Source organism: Sitodiplosis mosellana, unplaced genomic scaffold (genome assembly GCF_009176505.1).
Source record: "Sitodiplosis mosellana isolate CC-2019 unplaced genomic scaffold, AAFC_SMos_1.0 Smas_scaffold_2, whole genome shotgun sequence".
NCBI lineage: Eukaryota > Metazoa > Arthropoda > Insecta > Diptera > Cecidomyiidae > Sitodiplosis > Sitodiplosis mosellana.
The window spans coordinates 2,197,712-2,222,609 of NW_022595245.1; the positions used below are offsets into that span (position 1 = coordinate 2,197,712).

The window sequence follows — 24,898 nt, forward strand, 5'->3', positions numbered from 1 at the left end:
TTTATGAAAAATCAAGACATTTGATTTCAGTGGCAGCCGGATTTAATCCGTATTGAAATGTAGCAGTCATGACTGTACATAGTTATTAATCTAACTAATTAAACTTTTTGAACAGTGGCTGTGAACGTTGAGAATACGAAAAAGCGCGAACTAAATAATTGCTACATATGTACGAAATGTCACTGTATTTTCCGGGAAGAAAACTTGAATTTCGCCACAGATGCTTGACTACGAGACTTTCGTAGTACGAGAGTGTTGACGGAATTTTCGGGAAGGAGGCCAAGGGTGTGTGAGAGCGAAACACAAGTTGTAAAAAATCTTTTTCCATGAACCGCAGCTGATGTAATTTGTAACATTTTCCAGCTGATGGTGCGTTGAACGAACGAATTGTGTAATCGAAATGTCGTGAGTGCGCGGCGCGCGAGCGTTGACGGAAAAAGGAAGAAAAAGAGCAAAAGCAAAGAACAAGTCAGTTTAATTGCTTGTTTTCAAATGTATATATTCAAGTTCTCGCCACTGCCAAGCAAAGCGTCGACGATGGCATCATCAGTACGCATTGGTCGAATAACACGACCGAAAGTTTATCAACTGTAAACCGAAAACTCTCTGCATCGCACCAGCAGACCTATACAGCGGCTATAATACCAGAAAGCGGAATAAAATTAGCGGCATTTTACTTGAAAATAGAATGGCATAATAAATGAGCGGCCACACCAAAAATGAGCTATTCAATGAAGACGCAAATCGCGTGCATGCGCTCACGCTCTCAAAGGAGATAGAGAGAAAAAAGAATATGACAAAGATAAATTTTAAAACGACCGCAACAAAAAAGCGAGCATAACGAATATCGCCGAGTTATAGGGATAGAGTCACATACATAGTGGCAGTGAGTCTGTGCGAGATTAACTCGACAATAATAATCTTTAAATACTTGACTGCCGACGATGAAAATGCGGAAATAAATTTAAAGCCTCTGATGATCACAAATTTACTACGATGCGGCGTTTTGCATGAAGAGTAGGCCCAGCATCAGTGGCAGCAGCCGCCGCCGCAGCAGCATCACCAAATGGCAGCAATGGAATTCGCCCAGCGTAAAATCAATGAAAACAAATTATGTTCGCTCGAAATCGTGCCCGTCTTCTGGAAATAAGTTTCATTTGTGCAAAAGTATGTGCAGTGTGTAGTTTCGAGCGCCCAGCGAATTTTCACAAAACTTTTCAAATTCGAATTGTTGTTCATATAGTTCTTCTTGTGCCGCAAAGTCGGCCTCACCAGTCGATGAAGAAAACTCTTAAAAACAATGCGCACATTTTGTGTCCACAGGGAAAAAGGACCGATGGGAAATTCTCATTCAGAGCATATGAACACCAAATGAGTGTGTGCTTGTGTGTGTGCAAGCTGGAAAGGATGAGGGTGACTGAGTGAAAAAGATGAATATCCAGTAGATGTTTCAACTGTATCGAAATGAAACGATACTACAACGAGATAATAATTTGGTCTTTATGTTTTTGTCATTGGCCTGATTTTAAAAGATTTTCCGAAAGAAACGCCTATAATAAATGTGGCCAAACGACGTATTAGAAATGCTTTCAACATTTTACCACAATGAAAACGAGTCAAAGCGAATAAATGAGCCGCATTTTGCGTTTCTCATCCCTCATCGTCATCATTCCAAAGAGTTCTCATCATCCTCGTGCTGCCTCTCTGTTTCGCCGCACTCTCGAAACGGTTCAATCTCTTTTCATCGAAAGTCATTATGCCTAGCGTTTCCGCTACTTAAGATTTATTGGTAGGACCCTTTAAATTACATGTAAAATTGTTTAGCTCACAATGATTATTACTATAGCCACCAAATCATTTTTTTTCTGCTCTACTTTGAACAAAAGCTCGTTGATTTTCCTCCGCTGCGCCGTCGAAAACTTTTTCACAACTCGTTCATCATTGCAACTGCGGTCGAAGTTTTGGGCGTTCGTTCAATTTGTCGTTTTTTCCCTCGCTTTCTCTCTCTCTCTCGCTTTCTCTCTCTCTCTCTCTCTCATGAATTAATTGAAGTTTCTCGGTTTTCCTGGAATAATATATTCATTTCATAAGACAACGTCTACGCAACTAGCCATCCGAAACTATGGCAATTTAAGACGGCAGCAACATGATTTACTCGGTAAATAATTCATTTGTTTGAAATAACTAGAAAGATGGAGCGAGTATTTGATTACGTGCTCTATCATATCGGTTTGGGTCTGGTGTGCCAATTTTCGGTCGGGTATTTGAATTACCCACGCAATCACAAGGCAAATTGAACATGTGAAAATATTGATTTGCTACAAATTATTATCTCTCAATTGGAGCCCGTTGTGTATGCTTGGTGTGAACACATTGTGGGCACATATGTTTCTATGCCAAAAATGACCTAATGTTTACAGTCGTTGTTTGAATGTAAGTAATCTCTATCACCTTGATCAGCCACTGAAACTGAGCTCACTGTGTGCGTGTGTATGCGTTCATGCAATCGACACTGGGTTCTGTATCAGATTTATGATAACTGATTCCGAACATTCCGTAGCACATCCGATCTTTCATTGCATTCAAATGGTTCACCATAAACTAAGAGTTGGTATTTTGGTAAATTGGCTAGGCGCATCTAGTAAACGAGAACACAAGTTATCTCTTCGTTGTGTGTATTGCGATATTCGGAAACTGTTTTAAATTTTTCGACGATGAAATAAATTGGTTTTGGCAAACCGCACACACATACGACGTGTGCAAAACGAACGGCGAGAAGTTAAAATCTCGGCGATTCCAGTGGGTCGAGGAGAAAAACTATGTACGAAAAGTGCTTATGCAATTGAACTTCATACGCATCAGGAAAAATATTTTCGTTTTCGGCTTACACAAACATGAAACGGGCGAATATCATCACGTATGAAATGAGCGACGATATGTAAACTTGTACAATGTTGTCGTGCCATAATTGCAAAAGCCGTATTAGCTCGCTCGCTCGCTTTTGCTTTATAGTTTGGTATCTCTTGCAATTGGGATAGAAGAGCTCAAGAGTTCAGCATGAAAAAGCATATAAAATAAGAGGCAGTTGAAAATAAAGAATGCGTCCCAAACGTGTTCGGATTTTCAAAAGCTGTGCAACGCTCGTTTTCCACTGTTACCATTATAGCATTGAAAACTTGAACATATACGGCACTTTTCCTCGCTCTTACTAACTCTCTCTCTCTCTCGCTCTCTCGCTCTCTTGTAAATCCAATCTTTGCACATTTTCATTAAATTCCTTGTTGATCTTTACAACTGGCATAAATTTTAAAGCCGTCTCTATTTCTTTGGAATTTATTTTCATTTCCGCATTGTAACCGAAAAATAAAATCGTCGAAAGATGGCCATCGCATGATTGTGCGAAATAGCGCACCGCAACCAATCCAAGTCTGCAATGAAAATAGTGGCATGACATGTTGGTTTTTGGGAGTAATCAAGATCTCTGCCTAATTTGTATGAGAACGCAATATTTTTGGTAAATCGAATTAGCTGCTGGTTGTTGATGTATTTGATGCTATGCAAACCGGGCAGGGAGGGCGGTAAAAGGTTTAGTCCGATGAGGAGATTTGCCAATTGATGTGTCACACACACACACACACACACACTGAATTCAGTCAGGTTTTATGGTCGGTTTTTTATGGTGCACCTATTACAGATTGCTTATCATCAGGTGAAAAAACGTTATTTTAACATAAACTTATCACAAAGGCGCACACAATCCATTTACTTTTCTCTCCCGGTGCACGTAATCCAGAAAGAGAATGTACGTAGAGTATATTCTATCTTAGCTCATCATATATTCACATACACGTACTCGTCGTCATCGTCATCATCGTCGTTTCGGTAATCGTTTTCGGTCTCTTTATTTTTGCAGATTTGTCTAACGAAACGAATAACATTTCCTACACGTTTCTCACACCTTTCCAACGACAAATCATCACCACACATACACACTCTATATCGGTGTTCATCGCGTGAGAGCCAAAAACTACTAACCAAACATAACGACGACGACGACGACGACAGTTGACCGAACAAAAGAAAATACGTACGATGTGAATTGGATTTCGCTCATGGCAAAAGATTTATCTATCTTTCCGGAACAATGCTAATAGAATCCAAACAATCGATTTGCATTGGAAATCGACAAATGTTTGTCTACCTACACTGAGGGAAAGCGACAGTGAGACGTTTTTGGAAAGGGTGGTAGATAAACACACACCGAAACTTGCTTACTATCCCGCATGAGTCGAACATTTTAACAGAAATACAATTACTCGGATCCAATTAAATGTGTCCATTTGTTCCGCAGTATGCGCAAATCGAAAATATACCGAAAGCAAAAAGTGGCCAACCCTTAAGTGCTCCATCTCGTTCACTCTGTATCAGTAGCAGACCTCTTTGCCTCGTCTCGTTCTTTTCTCGGTTGCGTTTCGATCGATTTTGCAAGCGTCCAGTCACACCAATTGTCATTCTTCCCACGAACAATGCTCACACAAATGGATCCAAAAGTATGTCCGCTTCGCTTGAGAGCAATCGAACGAATCGAATTTTGTTTGCGATAGTTTTTTCTATTCACCCTTTGGTTGGCACACCGAAAACCTAAAACGAATGCTTCATAACGAGAATTTTGCACAAATTGATGCAGATGAACGGACCAAATTTTTTTTCGTTTTGTTTCTCTCCCTCTGCTCTTTCATATATGCATTTCGGTTTGATGAGCTACTAGTTTTTGGAACATTTTTCAATCCGCATAATTTTTACTCTGAATCAAACAGTAAATGGTTTGAGGCATGCTTTGTTCCAACAGATTGTTTACCAGAATTTTAAAACGAATCAGTCGGATTAAATTCAAACGCATTAACACAAACTCATGCGGAACAAACACAAAATGGTGTACCTTTGTAACAAATTTCACTTCACAATCAACGAGAATGCGTGCCATGTTTTTTTCTCAATTGTATCGGTACAACAGACATTGATGTGTGTTCAAATTTCGAGATGGAGTCGAAATGGATTGAAATCAGTATGTACAAGAGGCATTTTTCGGTCATTCCTGCTTAACCTTCTAATGCATACAACCGCCTCTAGACGGGCAAAATTTGAATGCCTCTAGAACGTAAACCGTACATCGGATCACATTGCTTCAAGGAGAATTTTTATTTGTCAATGTTTTCTCTTTATTTTTGTCTTTGGCAATAATTGTCTATGTAGTGTGATTGTAAAGTCATAAACAAAAATGTGTGCAAAAACAAAAATTTGACAAAATAAATTATTCGAACTTCAAATTAGACACATTTTTGATACTTTTAAACAATGGATTTGATTGTTCTCTGATTTATCTCAATCGAATTTCCTGACTAAACCATCCAGGATTATGAATATTTTTTTGAATATCTATGGCCAAAAATCAACCAAGTACCAGTACTCCCTTGGGAAAAATTAATGCATTAGAGGGTTAAGATACGGAATAGGCGTCAAATGCAGAGCTGGATCAACTAACAAAAAAGAAAAACGCAATTTGCTAAAATCAATAAAATCGATTACGTGGTGAAATTGGTTCAAGCTTTCATTGTTTCGGGCTGTTGCTAGAAAATTTGATTTCCATTTTAGTCGCAAATTAACATGACCAATTTCAAGTTGTTTGAGTTTGGACATGTGCCGTTTAGTGAATGTGGTCTAGTTTTTGGAATGTGTATGCGCTCGCCGCAGAAACATGTATGCACTCTCATTCAATATCCGTTTCGGTTGATCTTTAACTTATCTCTTGCCAACTGACCCCACGCACACCCACAATGTTTTGTGCACATCAAAGAGCAATATGCAGAGATGTTGAATTTATATTCAGAATAGCCCCAAGATTTGGTGTCGCACTATATGATGCGCTAGGACTTTTAGACATCGATGTTTTCAAGCAACAAAAAAGTGCTTCCCTTCGATGCAAATCGAAATATATTCCACCGTAAGCTAAATGCTGGTTACAATCACGGCGCTCAAAACATATCAATGGTTCAATTGATGCAAAAATGAATTTAAAGCTCAGCAAAATGAAGCGTTCACACCTCGGCTTGGGCGAACTAATGTTTACGACCGTTTGAATAATGAAACGAATCGATGGCGAAAAAGCAATCGATATCATCACTCTTGCTCTCTCGCTTTAGCTCGTTGCCTTTGTGTCAGTGGGATGCCAATGCATAAAATGATGGCTCTAAGCTCTAAGTCAATGTCTGAATTTTTCGTTTCATTCGTTGGAATTTATTCGGCTTTTTTGTTCCACATACACAATGCGCCCCGTCAGGCAGAGAGCAAGAGACTCAGTTTATCTGTTATTTCACATCAGCTTAGCAAAGCCAAACATTCTCAGCAGGAACAACAACACATCGAGAAAAAAAATATTATCTTCCTCAACTCGTTTTTCGAGGCATCTATTCGAAAAAGGCAAAGGAAAAAAAAGAACGAGTGGGAGGTAAAGAGTGAGCGCGCCCAATCTATTTGTTTGTCAAGTGTTTATCCATTCAAAAAACACAATTGTCTAATTTTTCTTGGCAAACCCAAACACTATTTGCGTGAACACACACTTCGAGCACTTCACTTGCGCTCGAATGCGTACACAATCTCATTTTACATTCAATTCATTTGTTGGGTGTTTTTTTTTCTGCTGTCGTCGTAGTCGTAGTCGTTTCAACGATTTGTTTTCAACTCATTCATTTCCCAAAATGGTTTTCTTGTACATTGTTCTATTCCATGTGTATCCCTCACATATCTATAGATACTCTCTTCTTCGGTGGTGTGATAAGACAAAAGTACTCGTTGAAAGAAAACAAATAAATGTTAAGTGTGTTTGTTGGTGGCGTTTGTTTTTTTTTCTTCTTCGTCTTGGACATCTCGCTTCACGGTGCCTGGAGAATGACAAACGGAGTGTTTTGCGTGGTGAAAATGCAAAATGCCATACAACGCATGTCCGTCGACCAACTAACCTACTGCAATAACACGCCGTGCTACACACACAATAATGATTGAGTGTATGGTTGGAGAAATTCACCAATCTTTCATTTCAAGCCAAAAACCATGGGGAATCCATTTGCTCCAACCTCACTGATGGGTGGATTACAATTCAGTTCGTCGCTCATTTTCAATAGCATTTCATCTCGTGTTACACAGCATTTCAGTTTATGTTTACGATTCGTTGCGATCGGTATTACACTTGTTCATCAAGCCATTGTGTTGTGCTGTGCATATCCGATTAGGATCGGTTCTCGTTCATCGAATAGACAACAACAAAAAATAAATGAAACACCGCTGTGTTCTCTAGTGGGAAAAAGTTGCGAAATATTTTGTCCATCCATTTAAAAAAAAAAGTGTAATACTTTTGAACACCAGAATCCAATTTGTGTCCGATTTTTTTTCGTTCCCTCTTCGGTGTGTACTTGGTTAATCCCCATCCGAGAATATGAAGCTGTAGCCTTGCATTGCATTTTGGTATCGGCGAACGTGGAAATGAAGCAAAATCAAAAATTCAAAAGCTATTTAAATGGTACCGAGCGATTCTTTTGTCGACGTGAGGCTAAAGCAAATATGGATTGTTACCAGTTTTATAGAGCTAGAGTGTTTTTTGTGTGAGAGGCAGAGAGAGAAGCTTTGTACAGTAGTCCATTGTGTCCGTACATGTGCTTTCCACTCGATAGGTCTGCTTGGTTCGACTTTCAAATCCAACAGTGGAACTATATAGATTTGAAATGTTCGAGGCTGGCGTAATTCCGTTCGAGTGCGGACGTTCGTTATAAATTCCGTGTCATAATTAGCCTGATGAATGATTGACGAATTGTGCACGCCGCGCATACCTAACGCTCGCTTCATTTTCTTGTCATTTATTCATTCAATTCATTTGGACCGGAATAGGAGAAAAACGGCAATGATGTGCGCGCGAAAAGTTTTTCTATTAAAAATTTGCACAAGCAAATGTGTGAACGAAGAGCATCATAAAATCTCAACTTCCGGCATAAAACCAAATCCATCGTTATGTTTTGCCACTCTGTGTGTGTGTGTGCGTTATCATTATTATAGTGTAGCCAGTGTGCGTCGCCACCTCTTGTCTCATTGTTGATAAATGCCAAGAGCCTTGTTGTCTCGCAATTTCGCGCCAATTTCTCACTTAATTAACGAAAAACGGCGACGGCGACAGCATCCTAATCTCACGGGCGAAACTTTTATAACTAATAATACCAGGTTTTCTTCACCATTCACGCTCGCTCATTGTGTTATTGCATTGTTTATTTGCCATTTTTCCTCACACATTGCACAACTAATGTGGCACGTCATTTTCACCCGAACGGTAACCTAGTTGCGTATGAGAGCGATGCCAACACACATTTGAAGAAATCCAATTTGCTTGAAGTTTGCAATTGTTTTACGGGCCTTGCATATACCGAACGGTACGGTATGGTTGCGATAGCAAAATCAGACTAAAATGAAACAATAAACTTAACTTAATTTTACCAACTAATAAATTTATTGCAACATTCCACATTCACGAGTCAGCCCGCTCGGCTACTGCTGTTGCTGCTCAATGCAGGCTCTTTTTTCGCTCGCACCATTTATACATGCACTTATTCATTTCTAATTTCATTTGCTCAAACCACATACACATTGGGCTACAGCGCTCATGAATGTGTGTTCGCTCACTCTCTCTCTCTCTCTCTCTTGCTCGCTGCCACACAATCGGTGTTCTGTTCACACCAAAGAAGATTTATTCATGCTACTCGAGCGTCATATTTCATTACTAAACGGACGAAAACTGCATAAAGATAACATTAACTGGAGCTCGTTTATAATAAAATAGATTTTACAGATTAGACAAAACGCCAAAAATGTGCACCAATTTACCCGTGTATGCATATGCCTGAGCGTTTGAACAACAAAAACCATACGTACCACAGCGTCGCGAAAATAGAAATAGAGTTAATGGAAAAGTGATAAAAGTGATATGCAAAATGCATTAAATGCGATGCCATCCATAGACCAACTGTCATAAAAAAAGAGCATACATATACACCGAAGTGGTGGAAAGGAGAGCAAAAACCGATACAAAATTGCAAACCGCAATAAAATCGTATCAGAAAACCATAAATGTGAATGAGTTGAATGGTGGGTGGATAGATAGAAAAAAAGGCAGCACATTTTACAGCGTATGGCGTGTAAAAGCGGTTTAGTGAATGGTGTGGCGCGCGTGTGTATGTTGGCTTTTTGCATGTATAATTTTTAATTGAATTTGGATTATGTATGATGGAGTGTCGCATTCAGTAATTCGACCATTCATTGCATACGAAATTACATGTTACGACAACTGCTTTCAGTGCAATCATCTATGACCGAACATCATGTGAACGAACGCCGTAGTCGTATCGCTCTCATGCTGCCTCAATCGAATTGCACGCACACATTTTAATTGAAAACTCGACACGAAATCGATCATCAAAGTGACACATTGCCCATAATTACTTTTAGTGTGTGTATGTGTGTGTATACAAATGTGTTTCGGTACCTGTAACTAAAACCGCGCCATTACAAAACATCGAAACGTTTCGAAACCAGTATTTTTCGGCCGAATGCAATATTTTTTGCGTTTAAAAAAATGGTTAAAAGTTTCCATGTGATTTTAATGGAGTGATTTATTATTCCCTCAGCGATACCATTCCTTCAAATCGACCAGAAAAATTAATCTTTTACGAACGTGTCGTTTTTTGATTGTTCACTTTGTCGTTTGAACGCGAAACCAAATAAAAAATAAATTCCGTGATGATTTATGTACCTGACCTATGAGCATGCGATTGATATGCGCGAGGCTTAGTAGTGCTTTGCCGATGGCAAAAAAAGCGGTCGCACTGAAAGTGAATGAGAATTTATTAGTGTATCAGCGGTATGAATGCGCCGCCCGTTCAATTGTTTTTCATCGAATCAACAACGTTGACGACACCGACAACGAGTGTAACAACCAAAACCATAACAGCACGAGCAATACCGCCAGCAATAACAGCAAAAAGTGAACCAATCGCACAGAGTGCACCAACAAAAAAACCATTGTCAACAACAACAACATCGTTTGCATTGGCAGTGGATGCAATTAGATCCATTGCCAAAATGGATAGTTTTGTACGATTGTGGTGGTATTGTGCCACGATACTGCTATGGTGACTAGTACTCATCACACCGATCCATGCGGATGCTATGGTTGATCCATTGAAAATATTCTGGGTCCTTACAAATAGCTCATATCTAGGTATGTAGTAACCAACATTCACTTCACTTCCATCAACATCATTCAATCTATTCAAATAAATGCGGTGTATGTGTGTGTGTGTTTGAATTTTCGAATTTTGTACTAAAATAGATTGTGTTTGTTAAATGCCGAGTCTCGTCATAATGAGTGTGTTCGATCAATTGTTCGACTAGCAAATTTTGACTTTGCTCGAAAGGATATCAAGTATGTTTCGCATTAATTTGTTTAGTATCATGATCATAATTGGTTGTATGCTGTTGACAGAATGTTCCGGGATGAACCGACAAAATGCAAATAAAACGACTACACGACATGATGCGTTACGGGAGAAAGGTTTATTGTAAAGGTGCCATTGCCTTTATTTGCATTTTGAAAATCGCTGTCCTTTTCAAATTTACATCCAATCCCCCATTGTGTTTACAAAAACGTATCGATTTTTCGGGTCATATTTACTGATTGAGCGTGACTACAACAATATGTTCTCCATCTCTTACACATCAAAATCCAACCGCTTCACTTGGATGCCAATTCCCGAATTTCAATTTTAAATAAACGGTTGTGGTGGTTACCACAATTCTGATTTAAGCGAATTATTACGAGATATTCTCGCTCAAAACGCACACTATCATACAATTTCGGAGAATGCAAAATCGGGATTTATTTCAGTCGCTCAAAATAATACGTGTTGTGGTCGAAAACTTCAAACAAGTCAAACAGATCGCCTCTGTCCCGCAGCGAATGTTATGCGAACGCACAGATTGCGGGAACAATTGCAGTTTGCTTTAGTTTTTTTTTTTTTCATTTTGTTTAAATATCATAAACAAATCTCGGTTTTTCAATTGCGATGCGATGCGATGCGATGCATATCAAGATAAACAAAATAACAGCAGTACAAAACCATAATTTGTTTACACAGGCAAAACTGTTTGAAATTGGATGTTGTGTTATGATTGGTCAGTGGCAAACAGTCGAATGACTTTTGTGCGACTGAGTTTCCATTGTGAAGTTCCCTTTGAAATCACGATGCAGTGAGTGCGAAAGGAGGCAACTGAGAGGGAGAGACATAGGGAAAACAACAACATTTTCGAATTTCGCCACAATAATTCGCTCGAGCCAAAAAATCAGACTTAAAACTTTAAATCAAATGCAACTGTTCCATCGAAATGTCAGAATGCATAATGTCAAAATCAGTAGGAGGAACAATAACAACAATAAACTACGCTACCAAAAACCAAAATTTACAAAAACATGCACGAACAAGTATTTCGGATAAATTGTGACGTGCAGCATAAGTGCGGAATTAAATCACAGCATCGAAAATCAAATATAATAAACAAACGAGCATTCGAGGCGTATAAACAATTCAAAATAAATTTCACAACTGAATGAGTATGGTAAGACACAGCAGGATTGGATTAATAGCCACTTATGTATGTATATAATGAAATATTTGCATCGCCAGCATATAAGTGATAGCAAAACGCATTTGCTGCTGCTGCTGCTGCTGCTGATGCTGCTGCTTGCCTCAATATTTATTTGTTTTGACTTGAACATTCAAGAAGCATACACCACACTAAAAACAATAAATAATTCGACAAATACGTTCCAAGATCGAAGCATTCGATTCAAAACCCACCATAAAGAAATTCGACCGAATCGAATTTCCTGGGCTATTCACTGCACATTTGTGTAATCAAGAGAGAGAGAGAGAAAGAGAGAACGAGAGAGAGGATGTGTCCGTGTGTGGTATTTGCATGCGGCTCTTGACTTACGCTCCTATCCCAAGTTTTTGCAACGAATCTAATTTGTTGATAAAACGTTAATCCATTGTTTGAATAAGTTTTACTGGGCTTGAATATCCTCTGAGGGCTCAGTAGATCCATTATGCAAGTCAAGATTAGTGTTTATCTCTCAGCTTCAACCACACAAACACACACTCATACACACCACATGTGTACACAAAACCTTGATTCCATTCCATTTCCATAAACGTGTGGTACATTTATCAATCTAACCAAGAGGTCGAAAACATTATAATTAAAATGGACTAACGTTTCCTCAATATTATCTATCGCAATCTCACAAGGCTTATCAATTAAAGAACTCTCAGTATAGTACGAGTACACCGCATATCGTACCGTACAAAAAGCATGTGTGTGTCATCAAATCGACACACACTTGAAATAATCACGTATGCAGTTGATCTGAGGGTCGAGAGAGAATCAGCAAACCGAATTCAATATTGAGTGAAATTGTCACGTAAAATCATTAGTTAAAACACGTGATATGAAAACAAAATGCGCATTCTTTCTCCCTTTTTTCGTCTCTGTCTCTCATCTGCGGTGAATTTCGCATACGAGCTCACTCATTTGCTTGGTGTCGAGCAAGGGACTTCGCCCGTATTGCCAACTTGTTTACAATTGCTTCATATTGTTGAGACGTTTTATTGTTTCCGTTCTTTGCGTTTCAATTTCATACATTGAACGATGAATGTGATGTTGTTTGCTGCTGCCGATGTTGTTTTTCTCTTCGCATTTGCTCAACTGAATACTAGGAGCGAGTTAGAAAGGAAGAAAACTTATTTGCGATGGAATGCCATTTTTCTCTTCTTTTCAGCATGCACCACAATACTGACAAATTCACTTCATGACATTCATTTAATTGGAGTTTTCTTGGTAGATTTGTTTGTTAAACGTCACTCGACAAAACTCACAAATACAAAAACACCTTCACAAATACGGAACTCTTCGAACGTTCACAGCTACACGCACGCACTTCCAATACAATGAAATCTTTTTGCTATTCTCTTTTTCACACGACGTCCCCGTTCCCGTTCTCAATGAGAACGAAATACACACTCACACAAACAAACGAAACATGAAAGATTTCTACGAAACGTGCCGTTCGTTTACACATTGTGTGATCTGAATTCAACTCTTTCGTTTCGCTGGAGCTGTCATTATTCGCATGACGTTTCCGACAACATAAAGTGATTTTCAACAACACAACATTTGTATGCACCGGTTGACATTAATTATTTCGCTGTTTTTGTGTCAAACAAAGTGTGTGAAGGGAATTTTTTTTTCTCGCTCAACTAGTGAATTCTCAAACGAAGTGAGTATTTCAAAAGAAAAAAGAAGAAAAAAAAACAAATTTCGTTTCTATTTATTCAATTTGATTTTCTCCTCTCGTCAGCGCATTCGAAACGACGCAATAAAATCGAAAGCAAAGTTGCACCATTACACGTCTCAATCGATTGGAAATTACGTGCATCAAAAATGACGGTGGAAACGAATGCAAGAATCGAACACGCTGAATCGGATAACTTGATGCGTAGTTTCAATATTTTTCCGAATTTTCGTAAACCGGTCAACAATACCGATGTGCGCATCAGATCGATTAAATTTTCACCGGACGGCCAAAAATGTGTGGCGGCCAACAATGAACGAACCATTGAATTGTACGATTGCAATACGGCCCGGTTTGAAAGACACTATCAATTGTTTAAGCATGGCATTAGCACCATGGAATACATGGATGCGAGTGATAAAATTGTTGTCGGTTCAAATGTTCGTGGTGATTTCGGCATTCGTGAGCTAAATTTGACAACCAATCAGTATGCGGCCACTTACATTGGACACGAACAACCCTCGTATTCGTTGTCAGTAAATGCGGCCAACAAATTGATCCTTAGCGGTGGGTGTGACAAATCGATAATGCTGTTTGATTTTCGCACTCCAAACGCGCAAGTGGCCCGTCACAATTTAAGTGCCACTCACAATCCGTTGGTTGCATTACATCCATGGACGGATTTGTGTGCCGTTGGTCTCGATGACAGTCGCATTGAAATCTATGATTTACGTGGCATTCCATACGGGCCGTTTGCCGTGTTCAAACTCAATAACGACAATGTGCGATGGACGAGCTTCAAATTTTCGGCAAATGCCAAACAATTTCTCATCGGCACCAATAGCCCGAAAATTCGTGTGGTCAACTCAAAAACTGGTGTCATTCAACAAGTCTTTGGCAGTAAGTTTTCAATCGACAGATTTGTTGTTGACAATCGAGTCATTTTTGAATGTTGATTTCGTTTGAGCAAAAAAAAATCGAATTGAAGAATAAAACGGTGGTTTTCAATTCTCTTTTTCGCTTGATTTTCGCTTTCACTTGGTCAAATTCCACCTGATTCAATTCGATTTTCAATCGAAATTCAATTTAGAAAACAAAAACTCACATGATTGTGATTCGAAACGAAATGACATCGCTACAATAATTTCTCTTTGAATCAAGGTCGTCGAAACACGCTGGATATTCCGATTGCTGCATCATACACACCAAACGACGAGTACATTCTCAGTGGTAGCTCCGATGGCAATGTTCTCGTGTTCAGCAACAACAAGAAAAATACGGAACGCGATATGATGGGCTATGAACGTGAACAAAAAGTGGCCGAACTGCATTCATATCAGCCGGAAGCAATCACCGCCGTCGAAATGAATCCCATATACTCGCTCATTGCATCAGCCAGTTCGTATGTCGCATTCTGGACACCAACAATTGAAAACTAAATTCCATGCCAGATTTCTCAACCTAAAATATATATGTTTAGAAAAAATGCACTTGGTTTGCATCAAAATGATTGAATTGTTTGCAAAATTCATTCTGAATATTTGAACTCTGAATCCATTGTGCATGTGCATTTTGCACCCTTTACAACCATAGACATTCATGTGAAATGAATGCAATAAAACTATTTGTTGATCAATAAAAGAAGGAATTTGAACGTAGCTATAAATATTTTCCATTGTAATGTACATTAATACTTGGGTCGGCGAATCTGCATTCCTATCTATTGGATTCCTTTCGCTTTTGTTCAATCAATGGATTGAGAATTAATTCCAATTGAAATACGTATTGTGATTCCAATTTCGGATGACCGCAATATTAGTAGTTAGTATTGTGCAATGGTCGAAGCCGCATTCACCCATTGTCAAAAGAGCTTCAATCTGTTCGTTGCATTTTCACCAACGCAATGGATTCACAATCAGTGACAAATCTGATTCTGGTTTAGTTCAAAGATATGCCAATCCAATTGAATAGTCAGTGGTTTATATGTAAAATGCCATAAAAGGAATTTATCTACCGTTTTCTCTTTATTGATCTGAATTCACCTATTGTTCTATCAAAACTATACACACATAGATATGCAAAAGTATGTGCACACACTCATCAAAAACGAATCCGAATTGCAAATAGGAAGAGGAAGAGAAAGAACAACAATCACATCAATTTCAAAAACGAAAGAAAAATACGAATGATGTAATCAATTTTCAACAAAATATACTGTTGATGGTGTGTGTTTTTTTTCTCATGTGACGGAGAGAGATACGAGCGCGCATATTTGTATGTTTCGTTGCTTTGAGGCACTCGTCGCTACATTTATTTCGAACGAATGTGTTTCTATTTTTATTGCTTTTTGCAAGCAAACGACAACCATATTTTCCCAATTTATTATTTATCAAAACGAGATACGATCATGACTGACGACTGTTGGCAATGCGACAAGCTTACATCGTACAACGGCCACATACACACACTCACTTTATTTCTGCTTGTTGTCATTCGTATACAAAAGCAATTACCGGCACACACACACACAAATGAAACACATTTATGGACGTGAACACACTTACAAACCGCCATTCGTTTTGTTTTTTGATACCCGCTCTGTGTGTGTGTGTGAGTCTATTTGCACAACCTAACACATTTCTCTGGAATATGAAGTGCAATGTTGGTCTCGAAATGATAAAATAAATATGATCATTTTGTGACACAAAAAAAAAAACAAAGCAAACGAAGAACAAAACGGGAAAACATTGCGCATTGTTTGAAGTTATTTTAATGTTTATTTCGGGTTAGTTCTTTTTTTTTTTGCTTGGTTGTTTATTTGCAAAAATAATGCCATTGGCGTTTGCCAACAGAATCAGAAGAATAGCGAAGTCTACATTTCGACTGCGATTTTCTATTTTTATTCGGTGGTTCAGTTCAAAGGGGAGTATTTTTTTCAGCTTTTTTTCTTGTTTGTTTTTTCTCATCTTCTGAGAATTCTTCAGCTCAAAATCAGATTTGGTATTCTTTAACTAATTCACGGAACGTCGTACACAAATGGCAAAAAAAGAATTGAAATCCAATTCTTTTGAAATTTCACTCTTTTCTTTCCAAAGTCACTTCATCTGCAGCAGAATAAAACAAAAGGTTTAGAGACAAAATAACAACAGTTGCACGCTCGCTGCTCGGTTTAATTTTATGGCATTTTAATTCGACGTACAAGAAAAACAACGGCAACCAAAGCCAAATGATACACATCATTGACTGCATTTGATTGCTTTGGTATGAATGAGTTTCATTCTTCTCCGCTTATTTTACTGCGCTCATTGTTGTAATCAAAGTGTACTTCTTTCCCATTATAAAGCCAATAAGATGGGACGATGATCTCAAATTACAAAATCCTTGTCGTGCTTCGATTCGATTTTATTCGATTGAACTCCAGGCACTTGAACGAGAGTATTGATCGAAACAGTGTCGTCTAGAGACAGAAAAAAAACTTTTTGAGAATCGTTTTTTTGTTGAAATGGGCCACTTTGATGATAGCACGCATTAATGAATAATCGTTTTTGTTCTGGTGCCAAGCCAAAAAAATGCTGAAACGACCCAACGATCGTGGCAACACAGAAAAAATCGATTGTGGGAGCCATTTCGAAAACGGCTTAACTACTCATAAATTGGGGCATTGACTTCAACCATGCTTGTATGTGTGTGTGTGTAAGTAACATCTCAATCGAGGTCTCCTCGATGAGCAGCAAGCAGTGCTTGTTGCAAGCATAAAATGCGTCGCCAAAAGGTAACTTATTAGAGTAAAATTGCTGCACTTTCAATGGGATTACAAATTGAATTTACATTAGATTCTATTAGAAATGACTCAATGAGAAACTGTCAAAGGCTCTCTTATACAGAAAAAAAGGGACAAAAAAGATGTCTTCCAGAGAAAAAAAGGGGTTTTCTATGGTTTTTACAATCCCTCTGCAACTTTGTGATCGCATAATAATTCCATGCTTTAACAATGTTAGAAAAAAAAGAGAAAAGACTGTAAACTGCATTCAAAAACCGAATGCAATGTAACTTTGTATGGAGAATAAGAAATTTCTGAAAGCTAAAATAGCTGTATATGAGTGAGTTTAAAATGGTTGGCCAAAAGTAAGAGTATAACCACCGAAAATAAAACCAAAAGACGACGACGACGACGACAACGACGGCAAAAGAAGAATGAAAATACTACATAAAACTTTTATTGAAAATGCTTTTCAATACACAGCATCCAAACGTTTGGCTTTCGTACATATAATTTGGGAAGTGAATTCAATTTACATCGCACCCATAAACCTTTTTGAAGCAACAACAAAGTTGCATGTCATATTAATTTACTTTAATGCATTGCGCAAAATGTGGGGTGGCGGACAAATGTGAAAGCGATGATTTTTTCCCATTCAACTGTGATTGCTCGTGCATCCAACGGCAACACGACACAAAAAAAGTATAAACCGTCGCCTCTTTCAGACTGAAAATATAAATGTAACTTATTTGTTGTTAATGAAAAGGCACATAATCATAAATTGTTGCACAATGCCAATTTTGTTTCGCCATGAGAATGGTGTATGTGTATGTGGAAAAATTGTTTTTGCTCTCGATGCCGTGTACTGAATCGTTTTACACATACTCACATACACCAATAGCGAAATGTGGTGAAAAAAGGATTGAAAAAAAAACAAGCTCGAAATGGCGATTAATATTATAAAATAAAAGTGCGATTGTAACAACATACAGAGGATAAAACGAAGCCCCATTCGCGGCATTTCCTTTCTCCACCACTATCTCTTCGCCTGATAGAGTGTTGAAAGATTTGCGAATGTGTGTTGCAAGTAAATAAAAATAAAAATAAAAGCATTTGCCGTTTTGGATTTGTGAAAGCATTTGGCTTTTATATTCTTTTTTTAATTTTTCTCCTTTTATGTCACGATCAACAACAACAACGAAAAAAGTTTGTGTTTGTGAGAGAGAGAGAGAGTGTTTGAATGCGGCTGTGTCTCTCTTCATCGCCTCTGCACTGGGATGGATATTGAAATGGCAAGCCGAAAAGTGAACAGACAATAAATAAGTAAGGCAGAACTGTTTGAAATGCCATCGAGAAATAAAAGAGTCACAAACGAAAATGAGATGAGACACGAGAAACCAACTTCATTCACTATATTCCATTTGGCACAAATTATACGAACAACGGGACGAATGCTCGCTTTATTTTTCTGTAAAAACTCTCACTGTTTCTCTCTTTCAATTTCTGCGTTTTCTTTCTCTCTCTCCGTCATCCCTCTGCCTCTTTTTGTCTATTTCGCTCGTTCAATTTTTGAGTTGAATTGCTAGGCGGTTTTCTTTTGAAAAAATTTCACTTGCATGCAATTTGCAAGTGAATAGCGTACACATAGATTACAGTGGAGCAAAGCAAGCGGATGTGATTCGCGGAAGAGGCGAAAATTGAAACAAAAATGTGGCAAACTCTCTAATGGATGCTTAACAAAAGACAAATACAAATATTCAGAAATTCGCTTTTTAAAACTAATTCAAAGAGAGAGACAGAGAGAGAGACAGAGAGAGAGAGAGAGAGAGTGTGGGCATAGGAAAGGGAAAGAAAGAGTGAGTGGTGAGAGGGAATGAGTGGTGTGAAGGAGAGTGTGAGAGCACGGTGACGACAGAGCATCAACATAGAAACAAAGTGGAAGGGAAGAGAAGAAGAAAAAAAAATGTAAAGTGAATATTAAGGCGATTGAATCACATTCTGAATGGTGAACAGATGCACGTAAGCGACTTTCGAGCAAAAGGAAAACGGTTCCATTTTCCCAGCCCGTAACAAAAGCGAATACTTAATGCATTGCCATTTAAGCTGTTCACACATATGAATTCGATGTGGTGCGTTGGGGGTATATATCTTTGGGTGAGATTGAGAGTGGAGTATGTTTTTTCTTCGATTTATATTTTTGAAAAGGCGAGTATGTTTTCTGATGATTCTGTTGGTCGTTAAAGTAGAGTATGTTGTAGTACCGTCTAGCCTCCGCGGTCTTCATGGTTTTCGCGCAACTGATAAAAGATAACAACATAGTGTCTTCGGCAAAGTTGTAGTACTTGAGGTCTTCTATAACTAAGCTGAAGAAAGATATCTCTTATCTCTTATCAGTTGCGCGCAAATCGCGCACATAAAAAAGCAAATTTTATATAGAACTTTTTTTTCTTATCATTTTTCGCGCTTTTCACGGAACTGATAAGAGATAACTGTCTTCAGCGATGTTATAGAAGACCTCGAGTGCTACAACTTTGCCGAAGACACCAAGTTGTTATCTCTTATCAGTTCCGCGGAAACCGTGAAAAACCGCGAGGACCCGCTAAAAACGAACATAGTCGCTTTTAACCATTTTTAAGTCGACAGAAACTTGCTCTTCTCTTTCGTAACAAAGTCAATCAAACATACACTACTCTCAATCTCACCCATAGATATGCACAAAATGTTTCACGTACAATTTTGTAACATCCGTTTCCAGTAAAACTCTCTCTCTCTGTGTGTGTGTTTCACGTGCGATACTCGCATTTTGCCATATTTTCATTTGTAAATTGCAACAGCACACAGTCTATTCACAATTCATCATCTCTGCCGTGACAAACGATAATTAACTGAAATTAATTAAATTGCATTTATAATACCAATGCACTTATATGCACTCACCCATTCGTTCACTCGCTCTTCTCCATAAAACGCCCTCCACCGTATGTGCACAATTTCCACATGTAGAGAGCTTGTTTTGCTAATGTGTTACTTTGTTTGCGTTTGTGATACATGTTCACAGTTGAGCGACATCATTATATGCATCACATTAATTTAATTAAGTCATTTTTGAAAGTGCTGTCGTCGTTTTTGGAATTGGTGTGCGCTGTCGTCGCGCAACGCAAAACTACACCTTGCCAATTTGGCTGGATGGGGAGATTTGGGTTACCATCTGAATTTTGTCGAGACACACGATAAGACACGCAGACAATGGATTTCATGCAATGCACGAAATTAATGACAACGTGCTTCAGCTCTCTGTGTATGACAAATTGATAAAATCAACTCACAGCAGATTGAAGCACACACACACACACATTCATCACCGAAATATTATTATATTATCGAAGCGTCTAATTCAAACAAATGTTCAGGCGACGGATATATCTTGTGTTGTTTGTTTTCGGTTACATTGTAATAACGATATGGGATTCGCACTTCAGAGACCTGCATCAGCCGAGAAAGAGTGGATTTGACACACTTTACATCAATCCCATTCAGATATGAAGCCATACACAATTCTGATTAGTCCCGAGCGAGTGCATCAATCGAATGATAATAGTATCAAAGGCCACATAATACAAATCATTCGTCTGAATGCGAGTGCAACTCACGTACAATATGTTTATTGCTTTTTTTCCTTTAAACGTTCTGAATCGAGCATTCCGAATGTATAGTTCCCTCTCAAATTCTCCGTGAGTATATGGTATCAACTCCATTGATAAAGTACAGCTCGTTCGTTTTGTCGGAATATTTGAATTTTTTTTTACTTCAAAGCGCAGTTATTTCAATCCTTTCAAACACATTTCTCACATTACTTTGAGCTTCATGAATTTTTTTTCATTACTTTGACCTCTACTTGTCTGTGGATTAAATCAAAGGCCTTTATACACATCAATCGATGCCAATCACAGGTGTAACATCACATCCAAATATAAAAAATTGTTTTAAACCAGAACGAATCGATCAATTGACAAACTAAAATCAATTTTCGTAGAAGATTTTCTAAGATTAGTCCTTTACCCAGGGATCGAAACCAAACCAAACCGAATATTTGGTTTGAGTTTGTGAACAAACTAAACCATTCGGAACGTTCTGAAAAATGGTTTGTATAGCACACAGAAACGTTTATGCTTACGTGTATTAGTATAATACAGTGACAACACGCTTGAACGTTGCTCATACAAACCATTCTCAGATTTTTTTTCTTTTGCTCCGTTGAATAGAGAGCAAAGCAGTAAAACCGTTCCGAAATCAGTTTGTATGAGAAACTGCATCAAATTTCCTACATTTCTTAGACTTTATCGACAAATTTGTGTTAACATCGAAAACGATTTACAGTTTTTGCGGTAACATCACATTCGATAGTTTTTGCAGGTAAATCGGAAGTATTTGGTAAAATGCATGGAAATGTATCGAATGGAGCAATTAAACTTTCGAACTTATTTACTTTTTATTCGGATTGTTGATGCACTGAACAATTTCATGTAATGACTGGCACTGAAAGTTATTCGCCATATCATGCGAAATTGGTTTTCGGAAATTGATTGAAAAGTTTTTACTTTGGCCAAAACTTAAAACCACGTATGGTCGACAACATATCTGCTGTGATCGTATTCGAAAATGGTTCTTCTTCTTCTTCCTCTTGTTCAAACGGTTGAGTGAATGTTTGTTTCGGACATTTTCATTAAAAATATATGATATCAATAAGTTTTATGGTCGAGTTGAGTGAAATAGTTCGTGCACGAAAATGTTGTAATTTATCTAGCGCTTCACTTCATCAGTGTGTGGTGTGTGTGTGTGTTTGTGTCGAAAATTTTCGGCGAAATGGAATAAGTTTCGATGAGAAAATGATATTGCTTGAGAAAGAGAGCTAAAGCCAAATGCAAATGTTCTTGAAGTAATAAACAAATAATGGACAGAATTGCATATTGCCATTCCAAACACAACACACTTTTTGCTCGGTTATTTATTTTCTCGTTGTGGATGAGAGTGAATTCATTACAGTTGTAATGTATTTATGCAATGCAATATGCTATGTGGAACAGATCCGGAATGTGATATTTGAGTGAAGCGCAAAGGGGATTCCATTTGGTAATATTATTACATTTGAAAATTCATTTAAGCACTAAGATCCTTTTCTCTCTGTGGTTGCGTACCTTTTCAAGCAAATTTAAACAGATAGATAGATTCCGGGTATTGCTATCGCATGCAAAAAACCGAGTACACGCACCATGCACATAAATTGCAAGCAAAGCATTCAACAGAGAGAAAACTTTCGATGAGATTTGAAAATGCAGTGAACCAACACAAGTCCAACGAATGCACTGCCTGTTCCTCCCTCTGGCCTTTCTATCGCTCTCACATTCGAATCGGATTGTATATATCAATGTTTTGCCAGTGACATAAACACAAATAAATGTGTTTTTGCGTGGTGGTCTTGGTGTTGTGTGTGCGTGTGCACAGTGCACACTCATCCAATTAACTGCTGATAAAATGCAAAATGAATTCTTGTATTTTCATTCAATCGACACATTGACCCGAACGAAGGCAGAAGCAAAAAAGAACAACAAAATATGGTCTGTTGAAAGCCAACAACAACGAAGATGTCGATAAAACGAATTCGCACGTTCATTAAAATGAAACGAAGAGAAAAAAAAATTGAAATAAAATTGCATTAAGTAAAATTGCCAATTAATTTAATTCGATATCAGCGATTTAAACAGAAAAATGTGCTACAAAATGAATTTATTTATTATATCATTGTAATCAAACGCATATATACATATCTGCCCCAATTCTTATTCAATTAACATTGTTTTCACTTCGATAATGGCCCTTTAATAGTTTGAAAAGGGATTTTTTTCTGCATCCGTCCACCACTCCTCCGAATTCCCGATTTTCAACCCATTTTAATTTGATCATCGACCACCAATTGATTTAAAAGAGGTAGCAAAATACCATTTATACAATCCATAATCACTTGCACGTCCGTTTGTAGGGCTTTTTTTTATATCACAACATGGTTACAATATATTGTCCATTGAATTGATCGCTTGAAGTCAAAAGAAATTAAAACCCGATTTTCAAAATTGGTGTGCCAAACCAATTCATTTTCCAGTGCTGCTCCCTCTCTTTCTTCCTCTCTCTTGCTCTCTTTGTGTGTATGCTTCAGCTCGTTTTAATATTATTCAGGAAGAGCAATAAATTTTCCACAAGGCCGTGAATTCGAAATGACACTTTTCAACATATATTAACATTCTCTCGTTCACAAATCCCTCGGAATCATTTGCGATTTAAAGTATTTTTGTTCGTTCTTTGCAAACATTTTGCTGTCACAAAAGAGCGTCAATGAGAGTACAAGAAGAGGGTCGGAGAGATGGAAAAGGAGAAAAAGAGTGAATAAATATAGTCATGGCAATAAATTCAGTGTTTGGCTATCATTCCACAAAGGATCAAGTCATTTTGAAACCAGATTTCACTCTCGTCCTCTCCCCGTCTCTCTTTCTCTATATCTGCAGCTTTCTCTTTATGCCGTTTTCTATGCACCAAAACCCGAAACACATTTTGTACATCCAAGACATACACTTGGGTGGTGAATAAATAGAAAGTTGTCTTAATATCTTGATGACAAAGATCTAAAGATGCTGAAGAAAGTGTGCGGTGTATGCGACTCTCTCTCTCTCTCTCTCTGTGTTTGTGTGTTCGGCTGTGTGTGTGTATGAAACGGTCGTTTGTTATAATGAGGCGCAACAATGCAATTTAAACGGCATCTCGTATTTCTTGAGCTGATTTTAAGCGCAATGGAAGTCGCTTTGTCAACAACGTTGTGTGCGGCAAAGGCATCTTTTGTACACATTGAGTATTCAGTGTTCATTTTAGTTGGTTTTTAATTGCCAACCGGGAAATGGAAGTCATGGGACATGCAACCATCTTGTTACACCAAAAGTGTATGTTAACAAACAACCATTCGAAACCATTGACAATATAAAAACAACAACAGCAACAATAGTATCAACAAAACACAGAAAACGAAGGAATCTTCCATCTTGTGAATACTGTTTTAAAAGAAAGGAATATCATGAAGTTGGTATAATTAGCACAGATGCTTGTATTTGAAATGGCGAACGATTTAACCAAAATGACAAGGCTTGTGCTCGTGTGACACAATTCGTTGTGCCGAGCGTGCGAATCACGAGCTGAAATTGAGTTTATAAAGCATTTACTGACATTTGAATACAATACGAAATACACTTTAAATGGCAACCGAACAACACATTTACGAATAAAATACACCAAATGGCTCCCAGCTTTCTTGTAAATGTCGTTACGCTCCCTCTGTGTGGGTATGTGTGCATGTGAAAGATGTGTCCACTTCATGGATATTGCAAAACACACAAAAGACACGTTCATGTCTTTCACACTAACGAACACAATTTACGTCATCGTCTCTCGCTCTCTGATGGCTTCTTCTATTTTTTTTCTTTCTGCCACCGAAGCTGCCACAACTGTTACTGTGTAGCCGTTGAGAACAGCATTTTTGGATGCTTTTCATTTAAATTTACAAAGTGAATTGCAACCCTGTTTCTAGGTAGTTTCACATTGCCGCGCACCATAAAAGAGATCAATGTAACCGTGTCCAAAGACATTGGTTTTGG

The 24,898-nt window shown here is 38.0% G+C and overlaps 2 protein-coding genes across 16 annotated transcripts in view; both read left to right on the top strand.

Moving 5' to 3' along the window:
- Window positions 1–24,898, top strand: part of LOC129565429 (neural-cadherin) — a 261,698-nt gene that overhangs the window by 181,611 nt on the left and 55,189 nt on the right. The window contains exon 1 of one of the 15 annotated variants that reach the window (XM_055440350.1): window positions 9,674–10,315. The exons of the other annotated variants lie outside the window; for them this stretch is intronic. Within the exon in view, the coding sequence (XP_055296325.1) occupies window positions 10,264–10,315 (52 nt within the window). The 5' untranslated portion in view covers window positions 9,674–10,263. Of the gene's footprint in view, window positions 1–9,673; window positions 10,316–24,898 lie in introns of those variants that run through there. 15 annotated transcript variants of the gene reach the window in all.
- Window positions 13,242–15,100, top strand: LOC129565432 (WD repeat-containing protein 82-B-like). Its single transcript, XM_055440353.1, has 3 exons — window positions 13,242–13,429; window positions 13,511–14,344; window positions 14,606–15,100. Exons 2-3 carry the CDS (start codon window positions 13,594–13,596, stop codon window positions 14,881–14,883), a joined length of 1,029 nt encoding a protein of 342 aa, XP_055296328.1. The 5' UTR covers window positions 13,242–13,429; window positions 13,511–13,593; the 3' UTR covers window positions 14,884–15,100.

What these genes read in the sequence shown, in the direction of transcription:
- LOC129565432 (XM_055440353.1), top strand. Translation starts at nt 13,594, where the DNA reads ATGACGGTGGAAACGAATGCAAGAATCGAACACGCTGAATCGGATAAC. An exon ending in CATTCAACAAGTCTTTGGCA is followed by an intron (nt 14,345 to 14,605) that starts GTAAGTTTTCAA and finishes CTTTGAATCAAG; the next exon opens with GTCGTCGAAACACGCTGGAT.